The 18,022-nt window shown below is 39.4% G+C and overlaps 1 protein-coding gene across 2 annotated transcripts in view; it reads right to left on the reverse strand.

Annotated features, from left to right (window-relative positions):
• ST8SIA5 (ST8 alpha-N-acetyl-neuraminide alpha-2,8-sialyltransferase 5) overlaps positions 1-18,022 on the reverse strand; it is a 120,067-nt gene that overhangs the window by 32,373 nt on the left and 69,672 nt on the right. For both annotated transcript variants that reach the window (XM_089662529.1, XM_089662528.1), the window contains one exon: positions 4,247-4,339. In XM_089662529.1, coding sequence (XP_089518655.1) covers positions 4,247-4,339 — 93 coding nt within the window. The remainder of the gene's footprint in view (positions 1-4,246; positions 4,340-18,022) is intronic.

The following is an 18,022-nucleotide window of genomic DNA, read 5'->3' on the forward strand; positions in this document are numbered from 1 at the left end:
GTGTCTGATGAGGAATTTCCCCCACGAATCATTATCACTCAATTCTGCAAGTGGTTCTGATTTACTATCGCTGTTCTCTAGCCGGTCGAAAACCGCTTTTGACCTAAAGGGACGCTTTTTGGACGCCATGGACGTTTCTCAGTTTCCAGGCAGAAAGAACAGTAATAATGCAGGCAGGGCGCCGGACAAAGCACTCGGGACAAAATGTATGTGAAATGGTTTGATACAGGAATGTTATACTGTGTGATTTTAGTGTATTTAGTGAATGTCACTTTTTAACATTTTTAAATTTCCCGCCGGTTCCGTCCCCCGTACGTCCCGACGTCGCAGGGAACGGAACCCGGAAGACAGATGCCGGCATCCGCCGGAGGACATTGCCGGGGACACTGCAGGGGGGACATCGCGGGAGCGCAGGACAAGGTAAGTGAAGAAGAGATCCCGGAGCAGCGCTGCAGTGTATTCCCGAGTGTGGCTCGGGGTTACCGCTTGTGGTGCTGAAACTTTACCCCGAGCTACACTCGGGAATACCTTCACACCTGTGCAGTTTGATTTTGATCCGTTTCTGCAGTGCTTTTCGCGGTGCGTTCTTGCACACAGGTTTTTCACACGTTTTTGATGTGTTTTGTTATGCCTTTTTTTACCCAATTTGTTGTTGGGCAAGATAAACACTGCAAAACACAAAATGCGTCAAGAATGCGTCAAAAACGCACTCTTTCTGCTTTTCTGCAGTGTGTCCATTAAAGTCTATTGAACCCAAAGATGCACCATTTTGCATTTAGAAATGTCCCTGAGGCCTTGTTCAAACTAATGTATTGTGCTTTTTGTCCGTTTTGCAGCACTTATCGCTGTGCGTTTTTGCATGGGCATTTTTACCGTGTTTTGCATTTTTTCAGGTTTTTGGGGTTTTTTTGGTCAAAGCGGAAATTTTTTTGTTGCCAAGCAAAATAAAAATGCAAAACGCAGCAAAAATGCACTACACGCGTTTCAGCAGCTTCTCCATGGAATTATTGTAGCAAAAACTTTGCATTTTACTTTTAGGTTTGGTTCACACCTGTGCAGTTTGATTTTTGTATTGTGCTTTCCAATGTTGAAATGTGTTTACATGTGCGTTTTTGCTATGTTTTGTGCTTATTGCAGCTTTGTTTTGTTAGCCCTCATGCACACGGGACGTTTTTACAGCGGCTGTTTTTGGCTTTTGATGTTTTTTTCTACAGCCAGTAACCCCCCAGCATGTTATCCTATGTGTCCATCCCCGGCATGTTATCCTATGTGTCCATCCCCGGCATGTTATCCTATGTGTCCATCCCCGGCGTGTTATCCTATGTGTCCATCCCCGGCATGTTATCCCGTGTGTCCATCCCCGGCGTGTTATCCCATGTGTCCATCCCCGGCGTGTTATCCTATGTGTCCATCCCCGGCGTGTTCTCCTATGTGTCCATCCCCGGCGTGTTCTCCTATGTGTCCATCCCCGGCGTGTTATCCTATGTGTCCATCCCCGGCGTGTTATCCTATGTGTCCATCCCCGGCATGTTATCCTATGTGTCCATCCCCGGCATGTTATCCCATGTGTCCATCCCCGGCATGTTATCCCATGTGTCCATCCCCGGCATGTTATCCCATGTGTCCATCCCCGGCATGTTCTCCCATGTGTCCATCCCCGGCATGTTCTCCCATGTGTCCATCCCCGGCATGTTCTCCCATGTGTCCATCCCCGGCATGTTCTCCTATGTGTCCATCCCCGGCATGTTCTCCTATGTGTCCATCCCCGGCATGTTCTCCTATGTGTCCATCCCCGGCATGTTCTCCTATGTGTCCATCCCCGGCATGTTCTCCTATGTGTCCATCCCCGGCATGTTCTCCTATGTGTCCATCCCCGGCATGTTATCCTATGTGTCCATCCCCGGCATGTTATCCTATGTGTCCATCCCCAGCATGTTATCCTATGTGTCCATCCCCGGCATGTTATCCTATGTGTCCATCCCCGGCATGTTATCCTATATCTAGGGAGACCGGATATAGTGAATGCAGGGTCTGGGGAGACCAGATATAGTGAATGCAGGGTCCGGGGAGACCGGATATAGTGAATGCAGGGTCTGGGGAGACCAGATATAGTGAATGCAGGGGTCCGGGGAGAGCGGATATATGAATGCAGGGTCCGGGGAGACTGGATATAATGAATGCAGGGTCCGGGGAGACCAGATATAGTGAATGCAGGGACCGGGGAGAGCGGATATAGTGAATGCAGGGTCCGGGGAGAGCGGATATAGTGAATGCAGGGTCCGGGGAGACCAGATATAGTGAATGCAGGGTCCGGGGAGACCGGATATAGTGAATGCAGGGTCCGGGGAGACCGGATATAGTGAATGCAGGGTCCGGGGAGACCGGATATAGTGAATGCAGGGTCCGGGGAGACCGGATATAGTGAATGCAGGGTCCAGGGTTTAGTAACACTTTAAATAATTTTTTTGGGGTTTTGATATGTAATAAACAAGCAGTAGGATTGCCAACGCAGAGACTAGCAATGACGTGTAATGAAAATAGGCTTACATATAAGCAAGGACGGCATAACAAAGACTTTGAAAGCCAGTCAAGGACTATCATGGCAGCAATAATTCACACATATTAGTAGGCTCAAATGGTATAGGGCCAAGAAGGACCTCCCAGCGGCAGCTGGGTGTCCCCGAGTCTGTCAATACCCATGTCATACACGTCACCTTCTAGGTCACAGAAAAAAAGGTTCGTCTGCTCTCCCCTCCACCCGCCATGGTGATCCACGGGCCTGCAGATGGGCAAGCGGGGCTGGATAAATGGTGGAAGTGAGCAAGCGGGGGGGGGGGGGGGTCACCAGTACAAGGGGTTGTGGAAATGATTGTTTCCACAGGAGTCTGCCTGCCGGTTTTAGACGTAAAACCCCTCCCCCGTTGTCATGTCCATACAACATACAGACCTGGCAGCAAAAGGGTTCCGGAGGCAGAAAAGAAGGGTGTGTCTATGTGATGCACCATTTCAGACTAATCTCTTTCAAATAACTATTTTTAATCCATATGCTGCTAACATTCGTAAATAGATAGGAAGGTATATTATATTTACTAGTTTTTAACTTTTTTTTACATTTCTTCAGTTGTATCCTGGTTTCTGGCCTAGGTCAAAATACTGTTGTACATCCCAGGAGTCTTCATTGGCATTCTTTTTCTTTCTTTGGGTACAGGGGCTTTCTCAGCTAAGCACAACCTCGTGCCTGAGCTATGGGTAGGTGGATTCCTGGAAGTAAATGCTACATGAATAACCGGTCCTTACTCAAGATGGCTGTGGCTAGAAATGCTTTGAAAGAGAGGGTTCTTAAAAAAATAAAGTATGGAGATATGGATGGATGGGGGATTTTGCTTTTGAATATTAAAAATGGATTAAAAGCATTTTTGGTTTGTGGTGCTCAGATACAAGCCACATGGAAGAAGAATATATTTTAAATATATTTTAAAAATATTCTTCCCAAATATATTGACATATATTTGAAACACTACAATTGTGGCCGTATTCAATATATTTCTATATCTATCTATATCTATCTATATCTATATCTATATATATATATATATATATATATATATATATTTATATTAATACATATATACACTGTGTGTTGAAATGCATTTTTTATATATTCCAAAATATATGAAAAACATTTTTAAACATATGTATTTTTAAAATATATTCTTAAGATTTTTTTTAACATATAGAAAAGTCATTTTAACATATATTTTTACATATATTTGTAAATCCATTCCAAAAATGTAGATTAAATGTAGTTTTAAAGACATACAGTATATTTGAAAACTTATTTTTTAAAATATTTTACATATATTTTGTAATAAATAAAAAAAAGCATTTCAACATACAATATATATATATATATTGAATACGGCCAAAATTGTAGTATTTCAAATATATGTCAGTATATTTGGGAAGAATATTTTTAACATATATTTAAAATATATTTTTCTTCCATGTGGGAATTTAGTTCCACTTAAAAAGGAGGGCGATGATGTCATCAGATGTTGAGGGTTTTCTGTAGATAGGGTCAACATTCATAAAAAAAGGGGTTTTCTAGAGAGCGGAGGGAGGTTTTGGGGTTACAAATCTTGGCCATAGATTGGCATCAGTGATTTTAATGATTGTTTATTAATTAATAGACAAACCCAAAGCAAGTTAAGAGGAAACAGGAAAGTCAGCATGATGGCCAACTCACATAGAGAGAACCTTCACATTCATGATGTCCTGTCTCAGCTCCAGGCACTTCGTAGAATTGAAATCTAAAGGACCTTCATAGAACTCAAAGTACCTGAAAGACAGTGAGAGTTATAGTTACTCGATGGATTATAGTGGTTATATGAAAGAAAAAAAAAAAGTTGAAATTATTTTTTTTTTTAAGCAGAGCTGAATAATAATAATAATATAATAACAACATTAATAATAATAATAATAATTCTTATTATTCGTATTATAACAATAATAATATAATAACAACAACATTATTATTATTAATAATAATAATATAACAACAATAATAATAATATTAATAGTAATAATAATAATATAACAACAATAATAATATTAATAGTAATAATAATAATAATAATATAACAATAATAATATTAATAGTAATAATAATAATAATAATAATAATATAACAATAATAATATTAATAGTAATAATAATAATAATATAACAATAATAATAAAATAATAGTAATAATAATAATAGTATATATTTTAAAAGCAAAGTACTAGAATTTGACTTGGTATCCGAATCTTGCAATCCAGGTAATGTAAATACCTGAATTTGACTTGATATCAGCCTTTTGCAATCCACTGTAACCCCAGGTTCACACCTAAGCGTTTTCAGCCGCGTTTTGCAGAAACGCACTACAGTCCATTAAACATGGTTTCCTATGGGACCCATTCACATCTCCACGTTTTCATCTGGTGTGTTTTTTGGAAAGGTTCAGCCTGGGTTCACACTGATGCAGTGTGGCACATCGCATGCCTGTGCTAATCACATGCGATCTCTCTGCGGTGCGATTTGAGCAGTATATTTTGTATGGCTCAAACCGCACCACATCGGCAACAAAAAAGTGCAGGACCCTTTTTTAGTCCGCACTAGAATCGGATTGCATGGGTGTTTGTGTTTCGGGGTGTCATTAACTTACAATACACGCCTGCAGTGCTTTGTATGAATGGGATTCGATCATAATTCGGTGCGGCAATCGCACAGAAACCGGTACAAATTCCACACCGCATCAGTGTGACCCAGGCTCCAGGACTTTTTTTAATGCAAAAAGTTGCATTTTTGGTTCTGTAGACTTCAATGGAAACGCTGCAGAAAAGCATGAGTTGCGTTTTTGCACTTGCGTTTGCGCAACAAAAAAAACACAAAACGCATAAAAAATGTCGCAAAAACACATCAAAATGCAAAACGCAACACAAAACGCACCGCAGAAACGGATCAAACGCAAACCTGCATAGGCGTGAACTAAGCCTCAAAGGGTCCTAACACCTGGTGTCACTACCTGCTGTACCAGACACTATTTTGCTATTGAGCCACCTAGTGGCAAAGTAGCTAACTACACCTGCCTACAGGCTGTAATAATCGATACTAGGACCATGGCTGCAGCTGCACCACTTGTTCCCGAGGATGTATGGGTATGTCCTAGGGGCGAGAAGTGGTAAAAGAAATATATTTAATCATTAGTTCGTTCATTTGTGTCTTCTATATCTGCTTGAAGGATTTTGAATTGTTTTAGCAGACAGCCTAAATGCCAACAGCCACTAGATCAGCAAAACTAATGAAGATCTCCTGCGCTACTATTACGTGATAAATTAGGTGAGTGGGAGCTGCTAGCACCTAACCATATACCATGTGGAAATAAAAAATAACAAAACCAAAATGATGCAGCGCTACCCTAATAATAAAATAATACAATATGGCAAAAACAAACAAAGTGATAAATATATATATGTGACAAAAAAATCAGTGGATTGATCCTCTCTGGGATCTCAATATAAAGTGACATAAAATATATATACGTGCCAATAAATCAGTGGATTGATCCTGTCTGGGGATCTCAATATAAAGTGACATAAAATATATATACGTGTCAATAAATCAGTGGATTGATCCTGTCTGGGATCTCAATATAAAGTGACGTAAATATATATACGACAAGAAATCAGTGGATTGATCCTCTCTGGGATCTCAATATAAAGTGATGTAAATATATATATATATGCCAATAAATCAGTGGATTGATCCTCTCTGGGATCTCAATATAAAGTGACATAAATATATATACGTGCCAATAAATCAGTGGATTGATCCTCTCTGGGATCTCAAGTGAAAAAGTGATCACACCTGGTATAAAAAACCAGGAACCAATACCCCCACTGTCCAAAATAGGATCATACACAAAATGAAATAAAACACAAATAAGCGTGAATCCCTAAATAGGGATCAATAAATTCATGCAAATGATGGTGAAAATGAGAACGTGAACCCCTAACAGGGATCAACAATATTACGCAGATCGTGACAAATAATGGCTAAATTAAACCAAAAAGTAAATAGTGACATAAAATGGATCCCTAAATGTGGGATTCAAGGCACCTTGAAAAAGTCATGTGATGGCGTGACGTAATACGTAGGACGTGAGCGTGGTGACGTACTTCCGGCGCGGATGCCATCTTGCTGCACCCAATGAGTTCCCATGCAAGTACACCTTTAGCATGAGGTCTTTTGAAAAGCTTTTCACCATCATTTGCATTAATTTATTGATCCCTATTTAGGGATTCACGCTTATTTGTGTTTTATTTTATTTTGTGTATGATCCTATTTTGGATAGTGGGGGTATTGGTTCCTGTTTTTTTTTATACCAGGTGTGATCACTTTTTCACTTGAGATCCCAGAGAGGATCAATCCACTGATTTATTGGCACGTATATATATTTTATGTCACTTTATATTGAGATCCCCGGAGAGGATCGATCCACTGATTTATTGGCACGTATATATATTTTATGTCACTTTATATTGAGATCCCCGGAGAGGATCGATCCACTGATTTATTGGCACGTATATATATTTACGTCACTTTATATTGAGATCCCCAGACAGGATCAATCCACTGATTTATTGGCACGTATATATATTTACATCACTTTATATTGAGATCCCAGAGAGGATCAATCCACTGATTTATTGGCACGTATATATATTTTATGTCACTTTTTATTGAGATCCCAGAGAGGATCAATCCACTGATTTATTGGCACGTATATATATTTTATGTCACTTTATATTGAGATTCCCAGAGAGGATCAATCCACTGATTTATTGACACGTATATATATTTTATGTCACTTTATATTGAGATCCCCAGACAGGATCAATCCACTGATTTATTGGCACATATATATATTTTATGTCACTTTATATTGAGATCCCCAGAGAGGATCAATCCACTGATTTATTGACACGTATATATATTTTAATGTCACTTTATATTGAGATCCCCAGAGAGGATCAATCCACTGATTTATTGGCACGTATATATATTTTATGTCACTTTATATTGAGATCCCCAGAGAGGATCAATCCACTGATTTATTGTCACGTATATATATTTTATGTCACTTTATATTGAGATCCCCAGAGAGGATCAATCCACTGATTTATTGACACATATATATATTTTATGTCACTTTATATTGAGATTCCCAGAGAGGATCAATCCACTGATTTATTGTCACGTATATATATTTTATGTCACTTTATATTGAGATCCCCAGACAGGATCAATCCACTGATTTATTGGCACGTATATATATTTTATGTCACTTTATATTGAGATCCTAGAGAGGATCAATCCACTGATTTCTTGGCACGTATATATATTTTATGTCACTTTATATTGAGATCCCCAGAGAGGATCAATCCACTGATTTATTGACACGTATATATATTTGTCACTTTATATTGAGATCCCCAGAGAGGATCAATCCACTGATTTATTGACACGTATATATATTTTAATGTCACTTTATATTGAGATCCCCAGAGAGGATCAATCCACTGATTTATTGGCACGTATATATATTTTATGTCACTTTATATTGAGATCCCCAGAGAGGATCAATCCACTGATTTATTGTCACGTATATATATTTTATGTCACTTTATATTGAGATCCCCAGAGAGGATCAATCCACTGATTTATTGACACATATATATATTTTATGTCACTTTATATTGAGATTCCCAGAGAGGATCAATCCACTGATTTATTGTCACGTATATATATTTTATGTCACTTTATATTGAGATCCCCAGACAGGATCAATCCACTGATTTATTGGCACGTATATATATTTTATGTCACTTTATATTGAGATCCTAGAGAGGATCAATCCACTGATTTCTTGGCACGTATATATATTTTATGTCACTTTATATTGAGATCCCCAGAGAGGATCAATCCACTGATTTATTGACACGTATATATATTTGTCACTTTATATTGAGATCCCCAGAGAGGATCAATCCACTGATTTATTGACACGTATATATATTTTAATGTCACTTTATATTGAGATCCCCAGAGAGGATCAATCCACTGATTTATTGTCACGTATATATATTTTATGTCACTTTATATTGAGATCCCCAGAGAGGATCAATCCACTGATTTATTGACACATATATATATTTTATGTCACTTTATATTGAGATCCCAGAGAGGATCAATCCACTGATTTATTGTCACATATATATATTTTATGTCACTTTATATTGAGATCCCAGAGAGGATCAATCCACTGATTTATTGGCACGTATATATATTTTATGTCACTTTATATTGAGATTCCCAGAGAGGATCAATCCACTGATTTATTGTCACGTATATATATTTATGTCACTTTATATTGAGATCCCCAGAGAGGATCAATCCACTGATTTATTGGCACGTATATATATTTTATGTCACTTTATATTGAGATCCCCAGACAGGATCAATCCACTGATTTATTGGCACGTATATATATTTTATGTCACTTTATATTGAGATCCTAGAGAGGATCAATCCACTGATTTCTTGGCACGTATATATATTTTATGTCACTTTATATTGAGATCCCCAGACAGGATCAATCCACTGATTTATTGACACGTATATATAGATTTTATGTCGCTTTATATTGAGATCCCCAGAGAGGATCAATCCACTGATTTATTGACACGTATATATATTTTAATGTCACTTTATATTGAGATCCCCAGACAGGATCAATCCACTGATTTATTGGCACGTATATATATTTTATGTCACTTTATATTGAGATCCCCAGAGAGGATCAATCCACTGATTTATTGTCACGTATATATATTTTATGTCACTTTATATTGAGATCCCCAGAGAGGATCAATCCACTGATTTATTGACACATATATATATTTTATGTCACTTTATATTGAGATCCCAGAGAGGATCAATCCACTGATTTATTGTCACATATATATATTTTATGTCACTTTATATTGATATCCCCAGAGAGGATCAATCCACTGATTTATTGGCACGTATATATATTTATGTCACTTTATATTGATATCCCAGAGAGGATCAATCCACTGATTTATTGGCACGTATATATATTTATGTCACTTTATATTGAGATCCCCGGAGAGGATCAATCCACTGATTTTTTTGTCACATATATATATTTATGTCACTTTGTTTGTTTTTGCCATATTGTATTATTTTATTATTAGGGTAGCGCTGCATTATTTTGGTTTCGTTAGCCACTAGATCAGAATTCTCTGCAGCTAAAACTATAATCAGGTATATTTAACATTTCCAGCATTTAAAGGGAAAATGATTTTTACAAAATGTGCCCCTTTGGACTAGACAAATTGGGGAATTTTCCACTTATTCCCATGGCGATCAGCACTTTTTGGCATTACCATCCATACTCTCCCCGCACATTTGCCCCCCCACATTCATGGCTCATATTCATCCTCTGCAACGTTTGCTGGAAAGTATAATAAATCCTCTGAACGTATGATCCCGACCTCTATAAATCAGAAGGTGCAATAGCCGGTGTCTGTGCCCCAGAAGTGCAGAGCTGGCAGTCCTGGATGGACACCCAGTTCTTGTGAAGTCCCTGCCTCGTCTCAGCTTCCATTCATGAGCACCTTCTTCCGGAGCAATGTGTGTGGCTCAGCGAGCTCGCATGTCACGCTTCTCCCAGCAGACAGAAATGATCCGAGCCGCTTTTAGGGACCAGCTGACATTAATAGGTTGGATATTATTATTCAGCAAATCCTAACTATTTTAATTCTTTCCTGTTGACCCAGAGCTGTGTGTCCTGATCGGGAAGTGACTGAGAGATCAGCTGTATTGGTGCTGGCCAGACTCTACCACCTTTACCTCCTCTCTACTTAAAGGGTCAGTCCATCCCAATCTAATATTTCAGTGTTTGGTAGGTGCTGGAGAGGTAAACCATCTGACAGTTTCCTCTATTTCTCAAAGACCTTTTTGGGGAGACCTGTGTGCCCATTATGAGGGGTTCCCACCATCCCCGTGCTTGGTTCCCAGGTCTGTACACCTGCTGTGCCCATTATGAGGGGTTCCCACCTTGCCTGTGCTAAGTTCCCAGGTGTGTACACCCGCTGTGCCCATTATGAGGGGTTTCCACCATCCCTGTGCTGGGTTATGGGGTCTGTACACCTGCTGTGCCCATTATGAGGGGTTCCCACCATCCCTATGCTGAGTTTCCAGGTCTGTACACCTGCTGTGCTCATTATGAGGGGTTGACTCCACCCCTGTGCTGATTTCCCAGGTCTGTACAAGGTCTGCGTGTGTCTGTACTGGGGGGAGGAGGAGATCTGTACTGGTGGTGTTTGAAATTGGTGGGGAGTAGACTGTACTGGGCGGGTCTGTAGTGGAGGTGTTTGTATTGGGAGGTGTCTGTATTGGGGGAGGATCTGTTCTGAGAAGGTCTGCACTAGGGGTGTCTGTACTGGGGGGGGGGGGGATTTGTACTGGGGGTGCCTGTAATTGGGGGGGAGTAGTCTGTACTGGGGGGGTCTGTAATGGGGGTGTTTGTACTGGGAGGTGTCTGTATTGGGGACAGGGTCTGGTCTGAGAAGGTCTGCACTGGGGGTCTCTGTACTTAGGGAATGGGGGAAGGGGGGGAGATCTGTACTAGGCATGCCTTTAATTGGGGGGAAGTAGACTGTACTAAGGTGGTCTGTAGTGGGGGTGTCTGTAATGGGAGGGTCTGTTCTGAGAAGGTCTGCACTGGGCGTGTCTGTACTGGGAGGGAGAGATCTGCACTGGGGGTGTCTGTACTGGGAGGAGGAGATCTGCACTGGGGGTGTCTGTACTGGGAGGAGGAGATCTGCACTGGGGGTATCTGAAATTGGTGGGGGATGTAGTCTGCACTGAGGGGGTCTGTACTGGGATGTATTTGTATTGGGGGGAGGGTCTGTTCTGAGAAGGTCTGCACAGGAGGTGTCTGTACTGGGGGGGGGATCTGTACGGGGGTGCCTGTAATTGGGGGGGGAGTAGTCTGTACTGGGGGGGTTTGTAGTGGGGGTGTTTGTACTGGGAGGTGTCTGTATTGAGGGCAGGGTCTGGTCTGAGAAGGTCTGCACTGGGGGTGTCTGTATTAGGGAATGGGGGGAGTAGAGATCTGTACTAGGCATGCCTGTAATTGGGGGGCAGTAGTCTGTACTAAGGTGGTCTGTAGTGGGGGTGTCTGTACTGGGAGGTGTCTGTATTGGGGAGAGGGTCTGTTCTGAGAAGGTCTGCACTGGGCGTGTCTGTACTGGGAGGAGGAGATATGCACTGGGGGTGTCTGAAATTGGTGGGGGGAGTAGTCTGTACTGAGGGGGTCTGTACGGGGGGTGTCTGTACTGGGAGGTATTTTTATTGGGGGGGAGAGTCTGTTCTGAGAAGGTCTGCACAGGAGGTGTCTGTACTGGGGGGGGGGGGAGATCTGTACTGGGGTTGCCTGTAATTGGGGGGGGGGGGGGAGTAGTCTGTACTGGGGGGTCTGTAGTGGGGGTGTTTGTACTGGGAGGTGTCTGTATTGGGGGCAGGGTCTGGTCTGAGAAGGTCTGCACTGGGGGTGACTGTACTGGGAAGGGGGGAGGAGATCTTTTTTCTGAGGACGTCTGTACTGGGGGGGAGAGTAGTCTGTACTGAGGGGGTCTGTAATGGGGGTGTTTGTACTGGTATATGTCTGTATTGGTGGAAGGGTTGCTGTACTGAGAATGTCTGCACTGGGGGTGTCTGTACTGGGGGGGGGGCGGGAGAACTGTACTGGGGTGTATGTACTGGCGGAGGGGGGTAGTCTGTACTGAGGGGTCTGTAGTGGGGATGTTTGTACTGGGAGGTGTCAGTATTGGGGGGAAGGGGGGCTGTACCGAGAAGGTCTGCACTGGGGGTGTCAGTATTGGGGGAGAGATCTGTACTGGAGGTGTATGTACTGGCGGGGGGAGTACTCCGTATTGAAGGGGTCTGTAGTGGAGTGTCTGTATTGGGAGGTGTCTGTACTGAGAAGGTCTGCACTGGGGTGTATCTGTACTGGGAAGGGGGGTGGAGATCTTTACTGAGGATGTGTATACTGGGGGGAGAGTAGTCTGTACTGAGCAGGGTGGATAAAAATCAATGATTTTTTTAAAAAAAAATAATAAAAATCTGATTTTTTTTATTTAAATTGGATTTTTTTTTAATAAAATGCTTTTTGAGGAAAATATATTACCATCCAAAGGTTATTCCATCATGAAATAAAGATTACTTTTTTAATTATGTAGAATAAGGCTGTATATAATGTTTTTGGTAAATAAATTCCATGAATCCATTCACAATGTCATGCTCTTCCAGAGGTGTTTGTAAGATTATTGGGCAGTTTCTCTGCCTACAAGATATTATCACAGATGATCGGTTTACTTTTGCAGTTCTCAAAACTGAATCTGACTCAGCGGAGATCACATGCCTCTTCTTCACAGCAAAAATGTTATAACATGAACAGAGCTAAGAAAAAGACCTTCATCCTAACTTCTACAAACCTATGAATACAGAATCAACCCCTTCAGTGCTAAGTTTCAAGAAGTTCAGTGAATAGAATAGAAACAATATTTTTCTGATTGTTTGGAGTGGAATAGATCTGCACAAGAAGAAAGTGAAACTAAGTGTGAGGGGGAGGGGCTGACAGTCTAAGTCTCTTAAAATATATAGATTTTGTTTAGCCAAATTAGTGAACAAACACGGATGTTTAAGCAAATCACATATGCTGGAATGTTATTGTTTTAGTTGAATAAATCTATTTAAATTGTTATTATTAAGGTAATGATTATTTTTTTCCTTCCTAAGTACAACAGAAAAGTTGTCCAAATACGAATGATTAACCTATTAAACTGGGGATAAAAAAACTAATATGAAAAGTTGTTATTCTAAAAATCTTCATCTACTTGCATTTTAAAGTTATACCAGCAAGAATTAGTCTTTATGTAGAAAACTAGGATTTAAATCAAGCCTTACTGACTAGTGATTTAAATCGTGATTTAAATCAGTTTGATTTAAATCAAATCCACCCTGGTACTGCGGGTGTCTGTACTGGGAAAAGGGGGGGGGGGGGTCTGTACTGAGGGGTTAAGCAGAGAACATAAAGGGCTCCGAGCAGAGCTCTTTTCCAGGTTCTCTGCGTGGAGGAGAGGTCAGCATGTGATCCCCGCCAGAGTGTGCTCCCCACACAGGGGCGGACTGACCATTTGGAAACTCTGGCACTGCCCAAGGGCCCGGGGTCAGTAGGGGGCCCCATGAGATGCCCCTGCTACCTTTTTCATAGGCTTTTTTGAGTTTGGGCAAGGACACAGGGGACCCATGATCCCCTATTGCCCGGGGGCCCCATGAGTTGTCAGTCCACCCCTGTCCCCACCAGGCAACCTGAAACTGCTTGTTGTGGAACCATCTCTAGCAACAAAAAGGTATAAAAGTCCACTAATCTCCTTTAGGTCCTATTCACAATTTTGCAGTAATGAGCATATTTGCATGCATTTTACATGGCACCACAACGCACTACGGGCCTGTGTTGGCAGTCATTTGTTTGGTCCAAACGGGTTATGCATGCCCATGCAAGTCTATCGTCCATCTAAAGCAGGTTGTAATACAGGCCAGAAGGAGACCAAATGCAGGTCAATTTGCAGGATCTCGGAAGCGTCTCAGACTGATGCCATCAACAAAAACCCAAGACCCGTTAACACAAACCCTACTACTGCGATGAATAATATACCCACGTGGCACCACACCACATATTGCCTATATGAATTTTGGTTAGATGCTTCAGAGAAAATGGCGCATGTCCACATTTGGCTGCATTGTTGTGTGTTGGCAGCCCATTCAAAATAAGTGGGTTGCTTGATCCCAACTCATTGCCAAAGTGTGAATGGGCCCTTATGGTATTTTGTTCTTGAGGTTTAGAAGCTTGGAGTCATCTTTGGGAAGATATATTTTTTTGTCTCTGTACTGCATGGTGTTAGGGATGAGCAAAATTGAGTTTCCCGAAAGTTCGACAAAAACCAACAAAATTTTTTTCATTTTGGTGAAATGAATTGGAATCGTCATGGAAGGTAAAATGATGGTGGTTTTTAAGGGTGCAATTGGCTTCAAATGGCTTCTAAGGGTTACCAAAGTACCTTTTTTAATTCATATTTTTTATTTCACAGCACAATATAGAAGGTATTCACATGACTCATATCATCACATATACCAAAAATCAGAGGATTTTTTTTGCGACAAATCATTGCTTTATGCCTCAAACAGCCAATGAACCCACGCGGAAGAAAAATATATTTTAAATATATTTTTAAAATATTCTTCCCAAATATATTGACATCTATTTGAAATACTACACTTTTGGCCGTATTCAATCTATTTCAGAAATATATTTCAATATATATACCGTATGTTGAAATGCGTTTTTTATATATTAAAAAATATACAAAAAATATTTTTAAAAACACATTTTCAAAGATATGTCTTTGAAAATACATTTAATCTACATTTTTTTGGAATGCATTTACAAATATATGTAAAAATAGATGTTAAAATGACTTTTTTTATATGTTGAAAAAATCTGAAGGATATATTTAAAAATATATATATATTTTTCAATATATGCCTTTAGGAAATATATTTAAATTTACATTTTTTAGAATACATGTTAAAATATATTAGCATAGGCCAATATATTGTAAATATATGTCACTTATATCATTTTTTTCTAAATATATTGGAAATATATTTCTCTTCCATGTGGTGGTTCTTGGTGTAAAGTGCCTAATGTTACAGAACCATTTATTCCATACTGCTTACAGCTGTTTCAGGCTGTTTGGTCATCATCAGTGCAGTATATGGAAACTAAGCAGTGAATAAAGCTAAAAAAAAAAAAAAATTATACAAATTAAAGTGGTAGTACATACATAATCAAACATGCAAGAAAATTTGAGAGTATTCACTCTCAGAATTGTGGAGACTGCAAAATCACTCCATCCACCTCTAATGTCCACACTGCCTAACAAACCCAGACCCCAGTCCTGACACTGCGAGGATGGATGGGGGGGGGGGGTGATTAGTGGCACATAACTATCACTGACAGGTTATTTAGTAATCTGCTCCCTTCAGCTGTGCACCCCAGATACAGTTTCAAAGGATCAGGAAGGACAAGCTGAACCTGACACGGATCACTGAACCCCCCCCCCCCCCCCCTGCTCACAGCATTCAGCACCCCCTGTGTTCAAAAGCAGTTAGATGGACTGATTTAGTCAAAATTCTAAGCAGATAGAAAATACACAAATGCAGCATTGTAATGATTAATAAATCATTAAATGTCTTTTTGTAATGAAAGCAAGTGCATGTACCTGCATTTGATCTGATATCCCACATGGAAGAAAAATATATTTGAAATATATTTTAAAAATATTCTTCCCAAATATATTGACATATGTTTGACATACTACAATTTTGGCCATATTCAATATATTTTAATAAATACATATGTATATATATATATATATATTAATATTAATTACTGTATGTTGAAATGTGTTTTTATTACAAAATATATGAAAAATATTTTTAAAAATAAATTTTCAAATATTATTATTAATATTATTATTATAATACAAGATTTTTATAGCACCAACAGTTTGCTCAGCGCTTTACAATATAAATATACTGTATGTCTTTAAAAATACAAATCTACATTTTTGGAATGCATTTACAAATATATGTAAAAATATATGATGAAATTACTTTTTTATATATTAAAAAATATCTGAAGAATATTTTTAAAAATATATTTTTTTTTCAAATATATTCTTCATATTTTTTTTAAGGTATAAAAGTCATTTTAACATATATTTTTACATATATTTGTAAATGCATTCCAAAAATGTAGATTTGTATTTTTAAAGACATACAGTATATTTGAAAATTTATTTTTAAAAATATTTTTCATATATTTTGTAATAACAACGCATTTCAACATACAGTATGTGTATGTATGTATGTGTATATATATATATATATATATATATATATTGAATATGGGCAAAATTGTATATTTTTAAAATATATTTCAAATATATTTTTCTTCCATATGGGATCAGCCTCTTGCATGCCCTGGGCTGGAGTGAGAGGAAGAATCAACATTAGCAGCCAACCAGTTCATCTTCTGTGGGCAGCACAGGGGCTAAATGGTTTGCATTTCCACCTGACAGTACTAGGGTTGTTGGTTCTAATCCCAACCACGGCACCACCTGCCTGTATGTTCTCCCTGTGCCTGCATAGGTTTCCTCCGGGTACTCAGCTTTCCTCCCACACTCCAAAGACATGCTGGTAGGTTAATTGGCTCCTGTCTAAATTGTCCCTAGTATGTGTATGTATGAATGTGAGTTAGGGACCTTAGATTGTACACCTCTTGAGGGTTACCCACATGGAAGAAAATATATTTTAAAAATACATTCTTAATATATTCTTCCCAAATATATTGGCATATATTTCAAATACTACAATTTTGGCCGTGTTCATTATATTTCAAAAATATACATCAATATATTTGTGAATATATTATTAAAAATGTATTCAGAACACATGCTGAAATATATTTCAAAGTGTAATTTGGAATGCATTTACAAGTATATTTAAAAATCTATGTTTAAATGCATTTTTTTTAGATTTCAAAAATATCTGGAAAATATATTTAAGAAAATATATTTTTAAATATATTTGGAATATATATATGGAAAATATATTTTAATTTACATTTTTGGAATACATGTTAAAATATATTCGTGTCGGCCAATATATTGTAAATATATGTTGCATGTATAATTTTTTTTTCTAAATATATTGGAAATAGATTTCTCTTCCATATTGGTAGGGACTGATGTTGAGTGCCCCCATAGTAAGCAGATTGCTATGGGGGCACTCAAGCAGGCTCGCTCCCTAGCTGCTGTTCTGTGTGTCCATTCACACACTTCAAAATCTAGTTTTCCCAACATACACATTCCTGCAAGTGGCTGTAAATGGTATTTGGGTGCTGCAGTGACACCGGGCTGGGAACCACAAACAATCCAGAAAGAAGAATGCCACCGGCACACAGGGGCGGACTGACCATTTGGAAACTCGGGCACTGCCCGAGGGCCCGGGGTCAGTAGGGGGCCCCATGAGATGCCCCTGGTACCTTTTTCATAGTCATTTTTGAGTTTGGGCAAGGACACAGGGGCCCCATGATCCCCTATTGCCCGGGGGCCCCATGCGTTGTCAGTCCGCCCCTGCCGGCACACCAAGGAATCCTCAAAAGGGTCCAAAGCTCTATTTAGTGGTCACATAATATCAACAGTGGCAACGTTTCGGAGCCACGCAGGGTCCCTTTGTCAGGCAAGTCACTAAAGTGGCCACT

The sequence above is a fragment of the Staurois parvus genome, unplaced genomic scaffold (genome assembly GCF_062004578.1).
Source record: "Staurois parvus isolate SC_StPar_1 unplaced genomic scaffold, SC_StPar_1.0 ptg001489l, whole genome shotgun sequence".
NCBI lineage: Eukaryota > Metazoa > Chordata > Amphibia > Anura > Ranidae > Staurois > Staurois parvus.